Consider the following 17,890-nt stretch of genomic DNA (forward strand, 5'->3'; position numbering starts at 1 on the left):
ATGAAGTATCGGTAATAAATCAATTTATCTTCGTAAAAATTAAATGAAATAATTTCTTTAAAGAGAAAATAAAATATATGGATAACAAAATTATTAAAATGCTACTGTTAGGTTATTTAGATTAATATATTTGTTTATTTTTAATTTAATGTGTCAATTTATCAACATGTATGTGGGTTATCACATCAAACACCGGGCGTGTTGCTTCCGCATTGGTCTTTGGAAGATTGTCTGATCATTTGGAGGAGACATTCGTGTTGACTGGCCAGAGTCCACGGATACTGGATTACTAATCAATAACACTTTGGTAAATTGACGAGTTCATGTTTTATCTTCATATCGTTTATTGTAACCTTATGGCAGAACATTGATACGTAGAATGACGGAATCAGTGGTAGAATGCAAAACTGTTCAGCTGTTCAGCTCAAAGATGAATCATCCGCCCGCCTATCAGATTGACAGTGAACAGGAAATTAATATTTACGATTCATAATGTTATATTTATTAGCGTATATTTACCATATGAAATAAATAGGAGACTATGTTGTTGATGCATTCGCCGGCTTAAATATATAGATAAAAGGGCTAAGAGTTTGAAAACAAAATATTGTACATTGTCATTAACTCTCTTACAATCACAGGTGCTCGGGTTCTGAATTATATGTGATATATTATTGCACCCAACTAGATATCGTCCTACTACAAACTGGTGGCGTTGATCCTCCCCGTTCAAGGTAGGAGAATCCTTGGCAGGGAGTCAAAGAACCTGGGTTGGTGATCGAAAAAGGGGTGAATAGTGTAAAAGATGTACATTGATTAGGTTGCCTTACAAGCGATAGCTGTAGGGAATTTCCCTTTAGCTCAGCGGTAGAGCATCGGGCTGGAGAGCCAAGGGTCGCTGGTTCAAGCCCCAGCGACAGCACTATCTTTATCAATATTCCTCGTCCTACCACACAATCATGTATTCATCATCACTGTCATTTTTGTCTACTTCTTCATTAGTGTTGTCCTCCACCAGTTTGTATTTCCTTGTCTTGGCTCGGAAATAGTTTAATTCTGCTAATCATGCAAGGTCTCAAACAAGAGTAAGTGACGGTGTAAGGACCTAGTGTACATGGCCACTTCCTATCTCAGGTTTTATCACGAAAATAGGAACATCAGTGTTGGGTCTGTCTCCTCGACTTTGTAAACGGTGTCCCCCACTTGCCTGCTAATTTGTTTTCCCTTGTGGACAAGCTTTCTAACTAGGACCCAGTCTCCAGTTTCAACTTTCGCTTAATCCCTCTGTCATACTGGCCTTTTTGTTTGTCTGTTGCTTTTCCTATGGTCTTACTGGTTACTGTGATACTGATAACATCTTTTTAGCAGAAAACTGCTTGACGATGCCAGAGACATTCAGCTTTGGTGTAGATCCAGTCACTACTCATGCTTGGAACAGGGATCGCTCGGGTAAGAATACTTGTTAAGTCGCAATGAAATTATGTCTTTTAATTGTCATGTACCCATTCAAATGTTCTTAAAAATAATGTTCTAAGGGCAGTAAAGGATCAGTTTATAATTGTTATACTTAAATTTTTCTGTTTCTACAGAATAGTCAAAGATTCAATTGTAATTTTACGACATAGTATGATAGTAAACATTGTTGGATACCAACATTCGATTGTGCGACACTGACGATGGATGATGACTCCTACAGATCAGACAGTTTAGTTATAGGGGTAATAGATCCATGTTGTGAGCACCAACCCTGGGTATCTGACAATGGATGATGACTCCTACAGGTCAGACAGTTCAGTCTTAGGGGTAATATATCCATGTTGTGAACACTGATTCTGGGTATCTGACGATGGATGATGACTCCTACAGGTCAGACAGTTCAGTTATAGGGGTAATATATCCATGTTGTGAGCACCAACCCTGGGTATCTGACAATGGATGATGACTTCTACAGGTCAGACAGTTCAGTTATAGGAGTAATAGATCCATGTTGTGAACATAGCCATGTACATGTTTACAAGTATTTACAAATGTATTGTGTTTAAGTAAAAGGTCGTCTTTGAGAACTGGCTGCCAGGGTCAAAGATTAGTTGAAGATTGGAGTCTTAAAAGACTAATCCTCCTGAAATGGTTGTTAGTTTTTAACAGATTTGATGTATAGTATCATCATGATGACAATTCCATGTTTTAATCTTTAAACAACTTCTAAATTAATGTACCCCTATAGTTTTATTTCCTAGATAAGACCATTGAGAATACTGTAAGCTTAAGTGGTTGCCAAGGCTCCTTGCCCTCTTGTTATTGTTTTCGATATATTTGAATATTCCTTTTGTGATAGACAATTAAAATCAAATCAGTAGGAAAATTACATAGATTTTTCTTTTAGACAACTGAGTGAATTAATTGTGTTAAATACACCTATGAATAAAATCCGATATAACTTGTGAAGTAATTGGTTAATACAAATCAAGCTTTAAGATTATTAGGTCTAGGGGTGTTTGGCTCCTATAGCTTGTTCCAGGATGTACCTAGACAGAGTTGGCTCCTATAGCTTGTTCCAGGATGTACCTAGACAGAGTTGGCTCCTATAGCTTGTTCCAGGATGTACCTAGTCAGAGTTGGCTCCAATAGCTTGTTCCAGGATGTACCTAGACAGTTGGCTCCTATAGCTTGTTCCAGGATGTACCTAGTCAGAGTTGGCTCCTATAGTTTGTTCCAGGATGTACCTAGACAGAGTTGGCTCCAATAGCTTGTTCCAGGATGTACCTATACAGAGTTGGCTCCTATAGCTTGGTACAGGATGTACCTAGTCAGAGTTGGCTCCAATAGCTTGTTCCAGGAGGTACCTAGACAGAGCTGGCTCCTAAAGCTTGTTCCAGGATGTTCCTAATCAGATTTGGCTCCTAAAGCTTTTCCAGGATGTACCTAGACAGAGGTGGCTCCTATAGCTTGTTCCAGGATGTACCTAGACAGTTGGCTCCTATAGCTTGTTCCAGGATGTACCTAGTCAGAGCTGGCTCCTAAAGCTTGTTCCAGGATGTACCTAGACAGAGTTGGCTCCTATAGCTTGTTCCAGGATGTACCTAGACAGATGCATTATATAATTACACCTTGAACTAATGATTTTTCATCCTGTAATAGAGGTTGCTGTGTCCCTCAATAATCATGAGGTGAAGGTATACAAGAAGACGGGCATCACTTACAATAACACTGCCACCCTGCAAGAACATGGTCAGCGAGTCACTAGTATCGACTGGGCACAAAAAAGTAACAGCATAGTCACGTGTGGTGCTGTAAGTTCTATCTTAACGAATAATCCTATAAAACCTCACTACTGATGTTATTTGGAATAATCAAAAAGTTGGTTTAAGACTGAAAGAGATAATGATACCAAGGTCTGTTACAGTATACACTAGTAGCTATGGTACCATATCTGAATGCCATTTTTTATAAATAATTCTTTTTCCTGAAGAGCTAGATCGTGGCAATATATTTTCATTATTCATTTCTTAAATTGTCAGACTTACCTTTTTGTTACATTACCAAGTAAGGCCTTCATTCTAATAAAAACTAATTTTGATATTCCAGGACAGGAATGCCTATGTTTGGACTCTCCAAGGTAATGGTCAATGGAAGCCAGTCCTTGTCATCTTAAGAATCAACCGTGCTGCAACCTGTGTACGCTGGTCACCAGATGGTAAGAAACACCTTTTTCACTAAAACCTTCAAATTTGAATAATTGGCATTATTGTGACTTTGTTTTTCGAAATATTATTTCAGTCCACATATCAATAGGTCATTTAATTATCAGGACACCTAATATTACAGCTTAGAAATAAATATTTCTGTACAACACTTAAAACACGTTTCCATGAAAAATGTTCAGCTCATATGACTATTACTTGTTCCAGAGAACAAATTTGCAGTTGGGAGTGGTGCTCGTATCATCTCCATTTGCTACTTCGAAGAAGAAAATAAGTGGTGGGTCAGTAAACACATCAAGAAGCCAATACGATCAACTGTTACATGGTAAGTAAACGATCAACTGTTACATGGTAAGCCAATATGATCACCTGTTACATGGTAAGCCAATAAGATCAACTGTTACATGGTAAGCCAATAAGATCAACTGTTACATGGTAGGCCAATACAATCAACTGTTACATGGTAAGCCAACACGATCAACTGTTACATGGTAATCAAACGATCAACTGTTACATGATAAGCCAATAAGATCAACTGTTACATGGTAAACCAATAAGATCAACTGTTACATGATAAGCCAATACGATAAACTGTTACATGGTAAGCCAATAAGATCAACTGTTACATGGTAAGCCAACACGATCAACTGTTACATGGTAAGCATAAGAAGAACAACTGTTACATGGTAAGCTAATAAGATCAACTGTTACATGGTAAGTAAACGATCAACTGTTACATGGTAAGCCAATAAGATCAACTGTTACATGGTAAACCAATAAGATCAACTGTTACATGATAAGCCAATACGATAAACTGTTACATGGTAAGCCAATAAGATCAAATGTTACATGGTAAGCCAACACGATCAACTGTTACATGGTAAGCAAACGATCAACTGTTACATGATAAGCCAATAAGATCAACTGTTACATGGTAAACCAATAAGATCAACTGTTACATGGTAAGTCAACACGATCAACTGTTATATGGTAAGCAAACGATCAACTGTTACATGATAAGCCAATAAGATCAACTGTTACATGGTAAGCCAATAAGATCAACTGTTACATGGTAAGTCAATATGATCAACTGTTACATGGTAAGCCAATATGATCAACTGTTACATGGTAAGCCAATACGATCAACTGTTACATGGTAAGCTAATGGAAACTTATGTAGTATAGTTAACTTTTCTACAGGCTTAGAAAATCCATCCACCCCTTCACCTATGTCCATGCCCAACTTGACATGAAATCTTTATTTTCATCTGCCAGGCCTATTATCTCTGTCATCCAAATACATAAAAGTAACATAATATGTACAGATTTGTTTATTAAACATGACAATCAACATACGTAATATTTCAGTATGAAGCCAATATTATGGTTGGTATCCATGTAATATTCTGGCAAGGACATTTGAACAATTACTAGGATGTATAAGTGAAGTCTAATAGAATAAGCCTAATAGGGATGATTGGTAAGAAAATCTATAGAAGAATGCTCCTGAAAAGGGATGAAGGAATTTATCCTAATTTGGTATGGATCATCTCTACAACAAATTCCACTTGTACTCCTGTTCAGTGATGCCAATTTTAACGGAAGATGGTGCAAATGATCATTGCCTAGCTATGTGCAAGTGATTTTTGCTTTTTTGAAATGATTCAAAATCCAGGACAGCTTCCCTATCCTCTGACTGGCAGAGACATTTTTAACCTTTTTTTCAAGTTTTTAATTTAAACGAGACAGCTTAAAACATTCTCTACGTGTCTCGAGTATGTATTGTAAATTTTTGAGCTGTTTCAAAATGCAAGATAGTGGCCTGAACTTTGATTTTCTGAGAGATTTTGGAGTAACAAGTCTGTCTAGATGCTATGCAATCTCAGTATAGCAGAATTAAAATAAAGTTGACAAACAACCAGGCATGACCCTGAGGAAACATTGAATAACAGTTTAGGGATACAGGCCCCTTGTGCCTTTTCACATTTGATGCGGAACTTCTCTCATTGTCAAGAGTACTGTAATTTTGTCTGCTATCTTTAGTACTGTGTAATGTTGTACTGGATTGTGTTTCAGCATTGACTGGCATCCAAACAACATTTTGTTGGCAGCAGGCTCCACTGACTTCAAGGCAAGGTAAGACCAATATATTACCAGATGTCATTTCATTTTCTCACATATCAATTATGTTAAAGCCCCACACTTCTGTTCATCGCCAAATTCCTTGTCTTGATGATAATTGAAGGTCTGTTAGCCTACATTTTTATTGATCATCATTGAAAAAAGGACCCTTAAGTTATTATTTTTCAGGAATTCATTGAAAGTTAGAAAGGATTAAAAATAGAAACAGATGCATTTAATTTCTTTTCTGGATGATAATGCAAGTTCTGATTGCCTGATTGCTTTCGAAGTAAAACTTCATGTATGTGTTGGTTATCATTGAATAATAGCTACCTACATGTACCACTAGACTACCGTGCCTCCAACCTAGAACAGTTGAAATCCCCACTCGGTGACCACATACTGTATACTGGGTGAATTTAATGGCAGTGTTATTTTAACGCTTTTCTTAGGAGGTTTCAATCCTTTGAAAATTTGTATATCTAAGCATTATTGTAAGGTCTACAATGTAGTTTAAAACTAAGGACAATAGGCAATAAGTCCCTGGGTCATAATATGGAAATAGTAGAGAGCTCCCATCCTGTATTATCCAATCGCTAGGCATGAAAAACAAGCACACATTATTTACCAAGATAAGTCCAAGGTCGTACCCTGCCCTAGGTCTGAGGACCTCATTCTTTGGTCATAACATAGAAACAGTTGAGACTTCCACCTTAGCTATAACTGTCTATATAATTTCTTAGCATGAAGAGATGACCACAATCATGAAATCAGGACTTGACCTGGGATCTGGGCCTGCCCCTGTGGATTTAGTCTCTGGGTCATAACATTTATAAATTGCAAGAGACCCTTGAATAAATCTCATTTTCTTGAAGTTTCAATAATGTCCATTTTCTGAAATTTTGCTATGTCGTTGTTGCAGAGTTTTCTCAGGTTACATCAAGGACGTAGAACAGAAACCATCTGCCACTGCCTGGGGAGCCAAGATGACTCTCGGAAATCTCATGTGTGAATACTCCAACGGTGGAGGTAAGAATAGTTATCTGAGTACCCCAATGCTTAGCAACAATTTCCTCACAAGGAAGGTGTTGTAGATGTACTTTTCAAATAAATCACAATGATCAAAAATTGATAAATGTACACGTTTTTATGTTATGTTACTTCTTAATACTTACGGGAGATCTGGGTTGTTTTTAGTACCTTTAATGTTGTTATCTAAATCTCTTTCATATCTTTGTGCTTTTCACAGGTGGGTGGGTACATAATGTGTCCTTCTCCCCAAGTGGAGAGAAGCTGGCGTGGGTAGGACATGATGCTAGTGTGTCTGTCGCCATGGCCGGTGGTGACAAGTAAGTATGACCTCAAAGTGTTTAAATACAAACTGAAAATAACTGATTGAAAACTTTGATTTTTTTTTTGTTATTAGTTACTCACATATGTCGATTGCTCCCACTTTTATTAAGATGAAGTTAAACGACGAAATCTTACCAAAATCATTAAAGTGGAAAATATAGGTTATAGTGATCTACATTTGATATATGGTGTAGTACTTCTAAGAATGTACCAATATTTAAAGTTAAATCATTGTTCACTTGCTCAGGCTTGTGAAAATGTTTACATCTTGTTCCTAAAATGTTATAACAGTGAACCAACTTCTGGCCAATACTACCGCTGTCCTTTACTCAGGTGATCTTTAAGGCCCTAGGTCTGTTGTAACAGTGAACCAACTTCTGGCCAATACCACCGCTGTCCTTTACTCGGGTGATCTTTAAGGCCCTAGGTCTGTTGTAACAGTGAACCAACTTCTGACCAATACTACTGCTGTCCTTTACTCAGGTGATCTTTAAGGCCTTGGGTATCTTGTCTTTTGTCAAATCACAACAAATTACAATTGTGTGACAGACTGTGTGGCCATAATGGCCCATGGACATCTTGTTAAGAAAGTTTCTCTAAAAATTATGAGCATTTTATTTTCAATTTTACAATTATAAGAATGATTGTCTCATAATTATTCAATAATTCACCAAAGAAAATTACTGTTTGGTTCCATATGCAGTTTGTGGACATTGCAAAAGGCAGCTTTCTTAAGCTAGGGGTCACCTTTACACTTGATTGATAGGCATTCAGAGAGCTTTCCACTGAATGTAACAGTGATTGACCAAAATTATGTTTGAAACGTAACATCTCTTACAGAAACATTTTGGTACCCAAGATATAAAATACTGTCTATGGAAAAATCATGTGTTACACTGAAACACTACAACAGGGTTGTTTTAGTTAATGGAGACTCATCTGACAGGTTGTCTACTTTTAATATAACACTTTGAGGGATAACAAAGATTATTTTTGTGGTAATTTCTGAAGATGGTTGTGCAATATTTAAATAGGTTTTAAAATCAATAACTTGATACACTAACTATTATTCCTTTTGCATTTATTTAATTATTGTGGTTAGCCCAGGCATTGAGATGCATTTATTATATTTGTAGTAACTGTTTTATTTGTCTATCTAGTGTCGTCCCTTTATTCTGGTTTCTGATTATGTACTGTAAATGATGAACAGGAGACTGTTACGAGGAATCCTTTCTAACATTTTTCTAGTAATGCTTTTTTATCTTTTTATCTTTTTAGAATTGCTGTTGTAAAAGGAAACTTCCTGCCTTTCATGAGTATGACTTGGGTGACGGAGAACAGCATGGTTTGTGTGGTAAGTCTGCAGAAATAGATTACTTCCTGCATTTCATGAGTATGACTTGGGCGACGGGGAACAGCATGGTTTGTGTGGTTAGTAAGCAGAGATAGATCACTTCCCGCCTTTCATGAGTATGACTTGGGTGATGGGGAACAGCATGGTTTGTGTGGTTAGTAAGCAGAGATAGATCACTTCCTGACTTTCATGAGTATGACTTGGGTGATGGGGAACAGCATGGTTTGTGTGGTTAGTAAGCAGAGATAGATCACTTCCTGCCTTTCATGAGTATGACTTGGGTGACGGGGAACAGCATGGTTTGTGTGGTTAGTCAGCAGAGATAGATCACTTCCTGCCTTTCATGAGTATGACTTGGGTGACGGAGAACAGCATGGTTTGTGTGGTAAGTCAGCAGAGATAGATCACTTTCTGCAGGATAAGGTTACCAGTCACACTTTACAGAACAAGATGGTAGCAGCGATGGTACACACAAATCATATCTTTTCTATGACAATACAACTTTCATTTTAACAAATAATTTTACATTTATAAGGCCTTGTGATATATATTTTGTTTTATTATTCCCATCACTATGGTATATTGTCTCCAGGGTTACGATTGCTGCCCAAAACTTTTCAGCCACAGTGACGATGGACAAGTAACCTTCATCACCGACCTTGACATTCCACAGGAGAAGGACCAAATGACAATGAGGTCAGAAGATTTATGAAATTCTTGTGTTTAGTGTTTTCATCCTGATCCATAAAGCTTCAGTTTGTTAATTTCTGTCCTAACTTGATAAATGGGCAGTGTTTCAGCACACACCATTTACATATCTGTCCTGTCCTTTACTTTGATAAATGGGCAGTGTTTCACAGCACACACCATTTACATATCTGTCCTGTCCTAACTTGATAAATGGGCATAGTGTTTCAGCACACACCATTTACATATCTGTCCTGTCCTAACTTGATAAATGGTCAGTGTTTCAGCACACACCATTTACATATCTGTCCTGTTCTAACTTATAACACATCAGATCATCTTTTAAGAAATGAATATTTTAACAACCAAAAGGTAAATGATAGCAAAACTGAAGCGAATCAAAAGTTTAGTGAAGATTAAAGGAGTATACGATAGATCTGATTGGCTGTTGGTATTTGACATTTACTCTTTTAAGAAAGTATGGTTTTGAACACTTGATATATCCCCCGTTTGGAGAAGTGTATACAAGCATTATCCTGTCTACACATTGGCCTGTTCACAGCTTCCTAATTAAAGTGTTAAACCTTTCATGAAACTTACAAAAGTATTCCTGACATCACAAGGAAATAAATATTTGCTTATCTGCAAGCTCGATTTTCACACGTCGTATAAGATAATTTAGTAGATACTATCAACCTAACTCCCATGATGTTGTTGGCGAGTGTATATGTACTGTTTGGGGAACTCTTGTTATAGTTAGATTAACCTAAAAGATGTGTCTGATCAGTAGATATTTAACGAGATAGCATTCACTGGCTTCTGACAGGTTGTTAAAGTGGAAAACAAAATCAGTTTCCGTTTGTTTCTGTGTTAAACTTGTTCTGTGTTTGTCTTTCAGTGCCATGAATCGTTTCCGTCAGATGGACAAGACAGGAACAGCAGAAAACACAGGGGAAATAAAAACCAAGCATCAAAACACCATTACGTAAGTGACAGGTTTGGATTATAAGTACAGGAAAAATAAACTTCCTCCCTATCAAAGCCACCTATTCTCTTAGATTTGCCAAAACAATAGTTAGGGTGGCACATTAACATTTTCCTTGTATGAATTAATGAATCTAAATATATCAGATTACTTTTTTTTTTTTTTAAACTCCAATCTGATCAAAAACGTTTGAAAAATCCTGGGTTGATAAGGACATTGCACCTTTCCGTGAGTAAATACTTAAACAGTTTCCTATTTACAAACAATTTTTCATGATCCAATATATCAACAAAAAGAATAAGAAAAAGATTTTCATTACATTATTTTTTACTACCTTTTTGATATATTCAAAGATGTATATTGACATTACATTGGTCATCGTTTAATGAGTTTTAACAATAGCATATTGTGGTTGTGTGTGTATCAAAACTAGTTCTTTTGTCATTCTTTACACTCCTCAACTGAGGTACTTGCAAAAACTGAGTTCTTAGAAGCATGCTCTGTCTGATTACGCTACTCTGAAAACTCTCTGCAAGGACGGTACTTGTGCTCTAGTTTTATACAAACTCTTGGTTTATCTCCTCCAGCAAAGTGTCGGTGTTTGCCGGAACTAAGGCAGACTGTACCAAGTTCTCTACCTCAGGAGCAGATGGCCAAATGATCATTTGGGACTTTAAAGTAAGTCTTCTGTAACAATACAAGAAATATGGAAAAGGGTAGAAAAGTATATCAGAACTTATATCTGGTTAAAGGTAGTGGAAGCAATCTATTGTTCCCTAAATTAAAAGCAAAATTGAATCTTTTAAACACATACCTGATTGAATCCACCCTCTGTTGGCAATCAATTACAGAACATTTAATTATGTATATTGCAGTATTAATTTCCTGTGTGGCAATACCAGTAATCTCAAATGCAGTAAACATGATGTATGAAAATCTATCCTAACCTACAATTTTCTGCGGCTTCCATTGGCCCTAAATACTAGTTGAATTGCTGATGGACTGTAAAACTATACAAAACAGAAATAAAAATAACTTCAACACACGCAAATTATTTAAACTGTGGAGTTTGCTTATGAGTTGTGTTTGATTGTTTCAGTCCCTGGAAAAGAGTGTTTCTGGTCTCAGGATAGCCTAGACATCTTTATACCACAAGTCTTTCACAAGGACGTGTATCGCTGTATAATCTTCTCAGATCTCCACCAGTATACAGACGGATGGGCTCACAGAATTAACATTTCCATATCATAGCAAAGGAAACACCTGTAATTGTTGGTTATAAACATATTTTTAACGAAGGAAAACCAATAAATATTATCCATGTCATTAACACCTATGCAATACTGGAACTTTCCTTGGGGTCTTTATTTTGTACATCCATTGTACAAAGCTGTTACACCATGCAGAGTGTAAATTACCAGCGGCCAGACTTCCACTGAACAGAACGGACAAATCATTCACCAATGTATCCGTGTCATGCAGTTTACATGTACATCTGAAGGTCAACATACCATCCTGTTTGTTATATGTATATCAGAATGTCTGCTGTTTTTTTCCATACAGTTCTATTTAATAATGAAGACATTCGTATTTATTAATTATTTCTATAAAGGAATTAAATGCTTTAATTCTTTTTAATGTGTTTTGAGTTTTTTTTAGCTCACCTGATCCGCTGTCCGTCCGGCATCAATATTTTACTTTAAACAACTTCTTCTCAATAACCAAAAGGCTTATGATGATGATATTTGGCCAGAAGCAAACTGGGTTGAAGGGCTACCAAGTTTGTTAAAATAAATGACCTTCACCTATTTTCAAGGTCACAGGCGTCAATGTCTTAAAAAATCTTTAAACAACTTCTTCTGAATAACTAAGAGACCTAGGATAATGATATTTGGCCAGTAACATGCTAGGATGAATGACTTTTATATATAGTCAAGGTCACAGGGGTCAAATATGTTAAAAACTTTTAAACAACTTCTTCTCAATAACCGAAAACCCTAGGATGATGCTATTTGGCCAGTAGCATGCTGTGATGAATGACCTTGACCAGCTTTGAAGGTCACAGGGGTCAAATGTTTTAAAATCTTCAAACCACTTCTTAATAACCAAAAGGCCCAGGGTACTGATATTGGGCCTGTAGCATGCTAGGATAAATGACCTTGACCCACTGTCAAGGTCACTGGGGTCAGATGTCTTAAAATCTTCTAACGACTTCTTCTCAATAACCAAAAGGCTTATGATGATGATATTTGGCCAGAAGCAAACTGGGTTGAAGGGCTACCAAGTTTGTTCAAATGACTGACCTTGACCCACTTTCAACCTAATGTCCTTGTTCGACATTCAAGGACACAGGCTTCATGTTTAAATCTTTTAATAGGTTCTTGTGAATCGAACCCTGCTATTCTGCCTGTAGCTGTATTTTAGTCTACTTTTAAGATTACAAGTGTGAGATTAATACCAGGTGAGCGATGCAGGACCATTGGGCCTCTTGTTTATTTAATGAAAAGATGTTATCTAATCTAATTTTGTCAGTATCTGAAGGATTGTTTAATAACTTATCAGGACTTACATAGTAAAAACAATAGTCATTGTAACGGCACCAATGTCATATGTGATTATACTTTCCCCAATATCCGTTTTACTGGCTCCTCTCCACATCATCAGTAAAACTCAATTTGCGACAGTATAATCACGATATACCGCCACAAATTTCAAAATACAGTAAGTGTTGTCCCTTTCATATGTATTTTACTGTTATATGCAGACATTTGAGCTTTGATATTGGCCATAACCATAACCCTGTGTTTGCTTTCATGACAAATTACAACCTAGTAGAAGTCCTAGTTCAAGGGTACAGAGTTCTTCAAGAGTTATTAAAAGGAGTAGATTTCTGATGCCTAACCATGACATAAGCACCGGTCAGGTTTTAACAAATCTGAAGACAACATTAAGGTTAAATGGTTTATTGTCAAAAAGTTAAGACAGGACAGCTGTTGGCGATACAGAAACATACAATCATCAGAAATAGCAAAGTTATAAGAGTACAAATCTGTCACACTGCATAAAGTAGGTCAGTTAGAAATAACCAGCTTTTGGTAAACTGTTTTTTCCCAACAAACAACTTTTTCTGACCCAGTTACTCCCATTAAAGAAGACCTTGCGTCAGATTCCAATAACCATCGAGCTTTGTCTTGCCTACAAGCTTGGTAACATCAGCAGTGTCAACAAAACATCTACTGTTTTATTCTCTTAAAGATGGAATGCATAAGATGTTGATAAGGGAAGACTACCTAATTAATGCCCACATTCGAATTCCATGAGAAATTTTACATTTATATCACAATCATTCTGTTTCTAGATTTTAAAATTAAGTGATGCCATTTTAGTAGACCATATCTCCAATATATTTTTCTTTTCTTTTTGTTTTTATTTTCACAAATATCTGTTTATCTTTTTTATTTTCAAAAATGTTTCAAATACCTTTTTATCTCTAGCCAATTTATTGTCATGGAAATTCTCAATTACAACCAACATCAATTGAACTTACAAAATATTATTCATTGAAATAATTTCTCAACAAACGCAATAACTTGCCCTATATCATTTAATGATGTACAAAAACAAAAATAGATATGACTCAAGATACATCGGATGATTTTACAAATAATCCTGTAGCGTAAATATTCCGAAAGAACTAAAATAATCCTAAAAGTTGCACACCATTGCATGTTGTGAATTACAATTGATACAGTATACCTAATTAACTTGTGGTAAATACCCTGGTGTTCTGACAGATACATAAATCATACAAAAGCACTCATTACTGTATGACATCCTACATCTAACCAGAATCAATCCAGGTTAAAGGAATTAATAAACTGAACATTATGAATCAATGAAATGAGCAATAGTTTGAATATCGCCTTGATTTGTGTATCACACAGTATTTTAAGGACTGACAAATGTCCTCAACACCTCTCGTGATACACTGGTTAAGGTATTCTTCAATAAATATGAGTAGGAAAGAGCTGGTTCACAGTTTCTTCTAATACCCAGGGGTATGTACATATAGTATTGTACCCCATGCTAACACAAGGTATACCACTCGACAGGCACAAAACAGTAATGATGTAACAGTGAGAATGACCATTCATCACTTGTGATAAGCTACTAGATGACAATAAACCCACTCCCTTGTTAAACAGATATTTCCACTGATAAACTCATGCTCAGTACTAAGCCCAATCCAATGTTAAACAGATTTTACAATCAATGTCAAAAATAGGGTCAAATTTGAGAATAAACCTAGTGCCCATTCTATCTTCTTAAAGAAAGAGGGCCAGAGGTCTTTAGTGCCCATTCTATCTTCTTAAAGAAAGAGGGCCAGAGGTCTTAACTCAGGTGAAATATCATACATTACATCTTAGATTCCAACTTAAAGTTGACAAAACCATCTCCGTGACACCTAGTTGAACATCCAAATATGAAGGGGTTTATTTCCCTTTTGTGAATATGGACACATAGTTATAACAAGAGACAGAGAGGGCCTGTATCGCTCACCTGGATACCTATGCAATCATGGCAAAATATTCTCCAAATGAGATCAAGGGAATATGCCAGACCCCAAGGCCAATCCTTGTAGCATAGCTATATTAGATTTTTCATGCCCAGCAATTTTATGTATGGTTATGGGGTGGGGATCTCAACTGTTTCCAAGCTTTGACTCAGAAACTAGGTCCCTAGAGTTGTGGCCAGACTACAGGATCGATTCTAATATCGTGACTGCATTTGTCTCTTTTTGCCAAGCATTTGTATATATAGTTTTGGGGTGGGGATCTCAACCGTTTCAAAGTTATGACCCAGGGGCCAAGTCTGCAAGGGTGGGGCAGACCCTGGGATCAATTCTAATGTCATGACTGCATTCGTCTCTTTATGCCCAACAATTGTATATATAGTTTTGGGGTGGGGATATTAACCATTTCAAAGTTATGACCCAGGGGTTAAGTCTCCAAGGGTGGGGCAGTCCCCAAGGCCAACCTGGAAGCATATGTGCAATCATCTCTTTATACTCAGCAATTGTATATATACGGTTATAGGGTGGGGCTCTCAACTGTTTCCAAGCTGTGACTAAGAAACTAGGTCCCTAGGGGTTCGGTCAGACCCCAGGGTCTATTCTGATATCATGATTGCATTCGTCTCTTTATGCCCAGCATTTGTATATATAGTTTTGGGGTGGGGATCTCAACCGTTTTAAAGTTATGGCCCAGGGACTATGTCTCCAAGGGTGGGGCCAGACCCTAGGGACATCCTGGAAGCAAATGTGCATTCTTCTCTTTATACTCAGCAATTGTATATATGGTTATATGGTGGGGATCTCAACCATTTCCAAGTAATACATTTTATTGGCCCCACCCCTTAGCCCGGGGGGTCAGCCCCACCATTTGTACAATTTTGAATCCCTGCCTCCCATGAATACTTCCGACCAAATATGATCAATATCCATGGCATAGTTCTGCAGAAGAAGTCATTTATAGCAATATAACCAAATTGCCCCCTTTTGGCCCCGCCCCTCAGCCCCCTGGGGGGTCAGCCCAACCGTTTGTACAATTTTGAATCTCCACCACCTAGAGATGCTTCCAGTCAAATAAGGTTGATATCCATCACTTAGTTCCAGAGAAGAAGTCACTTAAAGCAGTATAGCCAAATACCCTTTTTGGCCCTGCCCCTCAGCCCCCTGGGGGGTCAGCCACACCATTTGTACAATTTTAAATCCCTGCCTCCCAGGAATGCTTTTGATCAAATATGATTGATATCCAGTGCACAGTTCTACAGAAGAAGTCGTTTGTAGCAATATAGCCAAATTGCCCCCTTTTGGCCCCGCCCCTTAGCCCCCTGGGGAGTCAGCCCCACCATTTGTACAATTTTTAATCACCACCACCTAGGGATGCTTCCAGTCAAATATGGTTGATATCCACTTCTTAGTTTCAGAGAAGAAGTCGCTTAAAGCAATATGGGCAAATTGACCCCTTTTGGCCCCGCCCCTCAGCCCCCTGGGGGGTCAGCCCCACCATTTGTACAATTTTGAATCCCCACCACCTAGGAATGCTTCCAGTCAAATTTAGTTTAATTCCAACCAGTGGTTAAGAAGAAGAAGTCGTTTAAAGAAATTGTTGACGTACGGACGCCACGGTATGGCATAAGCTCACCTTGGTCCTTCGGACCAGGTGAGCTAACTAGGGGCCTATTCGTTTATGTCTGTTTTTAAATGTAACATTTTTGAGTATAAATCCTGGTGGCTTTGCAAGGCTTTGTTAAGACACGCCTGAAAGGAGCATCAGATTACTGGGTCTGACCTTATTTCATAAACGAAAAACTCTGGTCCAACCGATTAAACTGTTTGGACCGCGATAAACGAAAAACTCTGGTCCAACCGATTAAACTGTTTGGACCGCGATAAACGGCCTAGGTGTCGTACACATACATTTAATGGCAGTTTTATGTACACTGTATCAAGAAAGTTGAAGAGATGTTTACCAGTAAGCAGAATTAAATCCTTTCAAAAATACTGGAAGCAATTTTTAAGAAAATGTGAAAATATTAAGAAGCCAAGAAAATGAACATAAAATCTAATACGTAAAACCAACGACATACAACAAGGGGTGATGTTTTATGAAAATCTCAAAAGTTAGAGAATAACCTTTGTTAGCACCGTCAACAACAACTAAGCTTCCCCACCAAATATTCTTTTTTTAACTAAAAAGTTTTGTAAAGAGTAGGTGAGGACACATTATCAAAGACCCGAGTGATTTCCTGGTGGATGTTCGTACCAGGTTCTAGTTTGATGGTCAAGAACAATTACTTGTGTCTTAGCTAAAGGACAATACAATTTCAAAATCAGATAATTCATCTAGAGCTGTAATAACGTTTTATCAAGTTTAGTATATCTTTTCTACGGTTAGAAAGAAAGTTACGTGCATAACACGCGAGAACATATCCAAAATCGGATGCTATGTTTCAATATCTAGTATCTTCACAGGTTAAATTGCACATAGATAAACACATAACAAGACACACAATATACAATTGAGATCTCTGTAAGAACCTGAAAAATTAATCAAACACAAAAATAAATTCTTGCCATTGTTTATATAGTCAATATACACATATTCATCTTTTTAATTTGATAAGCCCATTGTCAGAATTCTTTCTCCTCCTCCCCATCGGACTCTATTTCATATAGGGTAAAAATGATCACCAATTCTATCAAAATCTTGAGCTTAGCACCAACAAAATATTTTATAAAATGAAAAACTTAATTAAATTAAGATTAATAAAAAATGCAATCAAATCTCAAAAGTAAAGGAAATTAGAGATGAACTAAAAACTTTTATCAATCACTTATGCTGGGGAGAAAGCAGGTGCTATGGAACAAAAGTAAGATTCTCTATGCCTTTAAAGTTCATTATCTTTAAGACCTATCAAGAACAAAAATAATTCTGATTCTTCAAAAAAGGCTTTTTCTGTCACAAATTGACAATGGAAACTAAATCACCCTGAAAATTAAGGATTCAATAATAAAGATTTGGTGAGTTAAACAAGAATGTAGTGCAAAATCAAGCGACACATACATATCATGCAAACAATTTTATTTATTTACTTCTCAGCAAATTAGACACAGGATTTTAGGAA

At 37.0% G+C, this 17,890-nt stretch overlaps 1 protein-coding gene across 2 annotated transcripts; it reads left to right on the top strand.

Moving 5' to 3' along the window:
• The first annotated feature begins 182 nt into the window (after positions 1-182).
• On the top strand, positions 183-11,461 carry LOC110466942 (actin-related protein 2/3 complex subunit 1A-like). Of its 2 annotated transcripts, none has more exons than XM_021523758.1 (13): positions 183-307; positions 1,369-1,449; positions 3,139-3,290; positions 3,586-3,694; positions 3,909-4,026; positions 5,778-5,837; positions 6,745-6,851; positions 7,072-7,171; positions 8,454-8,529; positions 9,122-9,225; positions 10,115-10,201; positions 10,789-10,879; positions 11,301-11,461. In XM_021523758.1, the coding sequence occupies exons 2-13, from the start codon at positions 1,383-1,385 to the stop codon at positions 11,337-11,339; spliced, it is 1,110 nt and encodes a 369-aa protein (XP_021379433.1). In that variant the 5' UTR covers positions 183-307; positions 1,369-1,382; the 3' UTR covers positions 11,340-11,461. The 2 variants fall into 2 exon arrangements, with proteins under 2 accessions (XP_021379433.1, XP_021379431.1); XM_021523756.1 differs by having other exon boundaries at positions 200-307; positions 1,366-1,449.
• The last annotated feature ends 6,429 nt before the right edge of the window (positions 11,462-17,890 follow it).

The sequence above is a fragment of the Mizuhopecten yessoensis genome, unplaced genomic scaffold (genome assembly GCF_002113885.1).
Source record: "Mizuhopecten yessoensis strain PY_sf001 unplaced genomic scaffold, ASM211388v2 scaffold11149, whole genome shotgun sequence".
Taxonomy (NCBI): Eukaryota; Metazoa; Mollusca; class Bivalvia; order Pectinida; family Pectinidae; genus Mizuhopecten; species Mizuhopecten yessoensis.

Bases quoted from the DNA above. Each gene is read 5' to 3' on its own strand.
- LOC110466942 (XM_021523758.1), top strand. From the start codon at position 1,383: ATGCCAGAGACATTCAGCTTTGGTGTAGATCCAGTCACTACTCATGCT. The intron at 4,027-5,777 runs GTAAGTAAACGA...ATTGTGTTTCAG, and splicing joins ATACGATCAACTGTTACATG to CATTGACTGGCATCCAAACA. The intron at 5,838-6,744 runs GTAAGACCAATA...TCGTTGTTGCAG, and splicing joins TCCACTGACTTCAAGGCAAG to AGTTTTCTCAGGTTACATCA.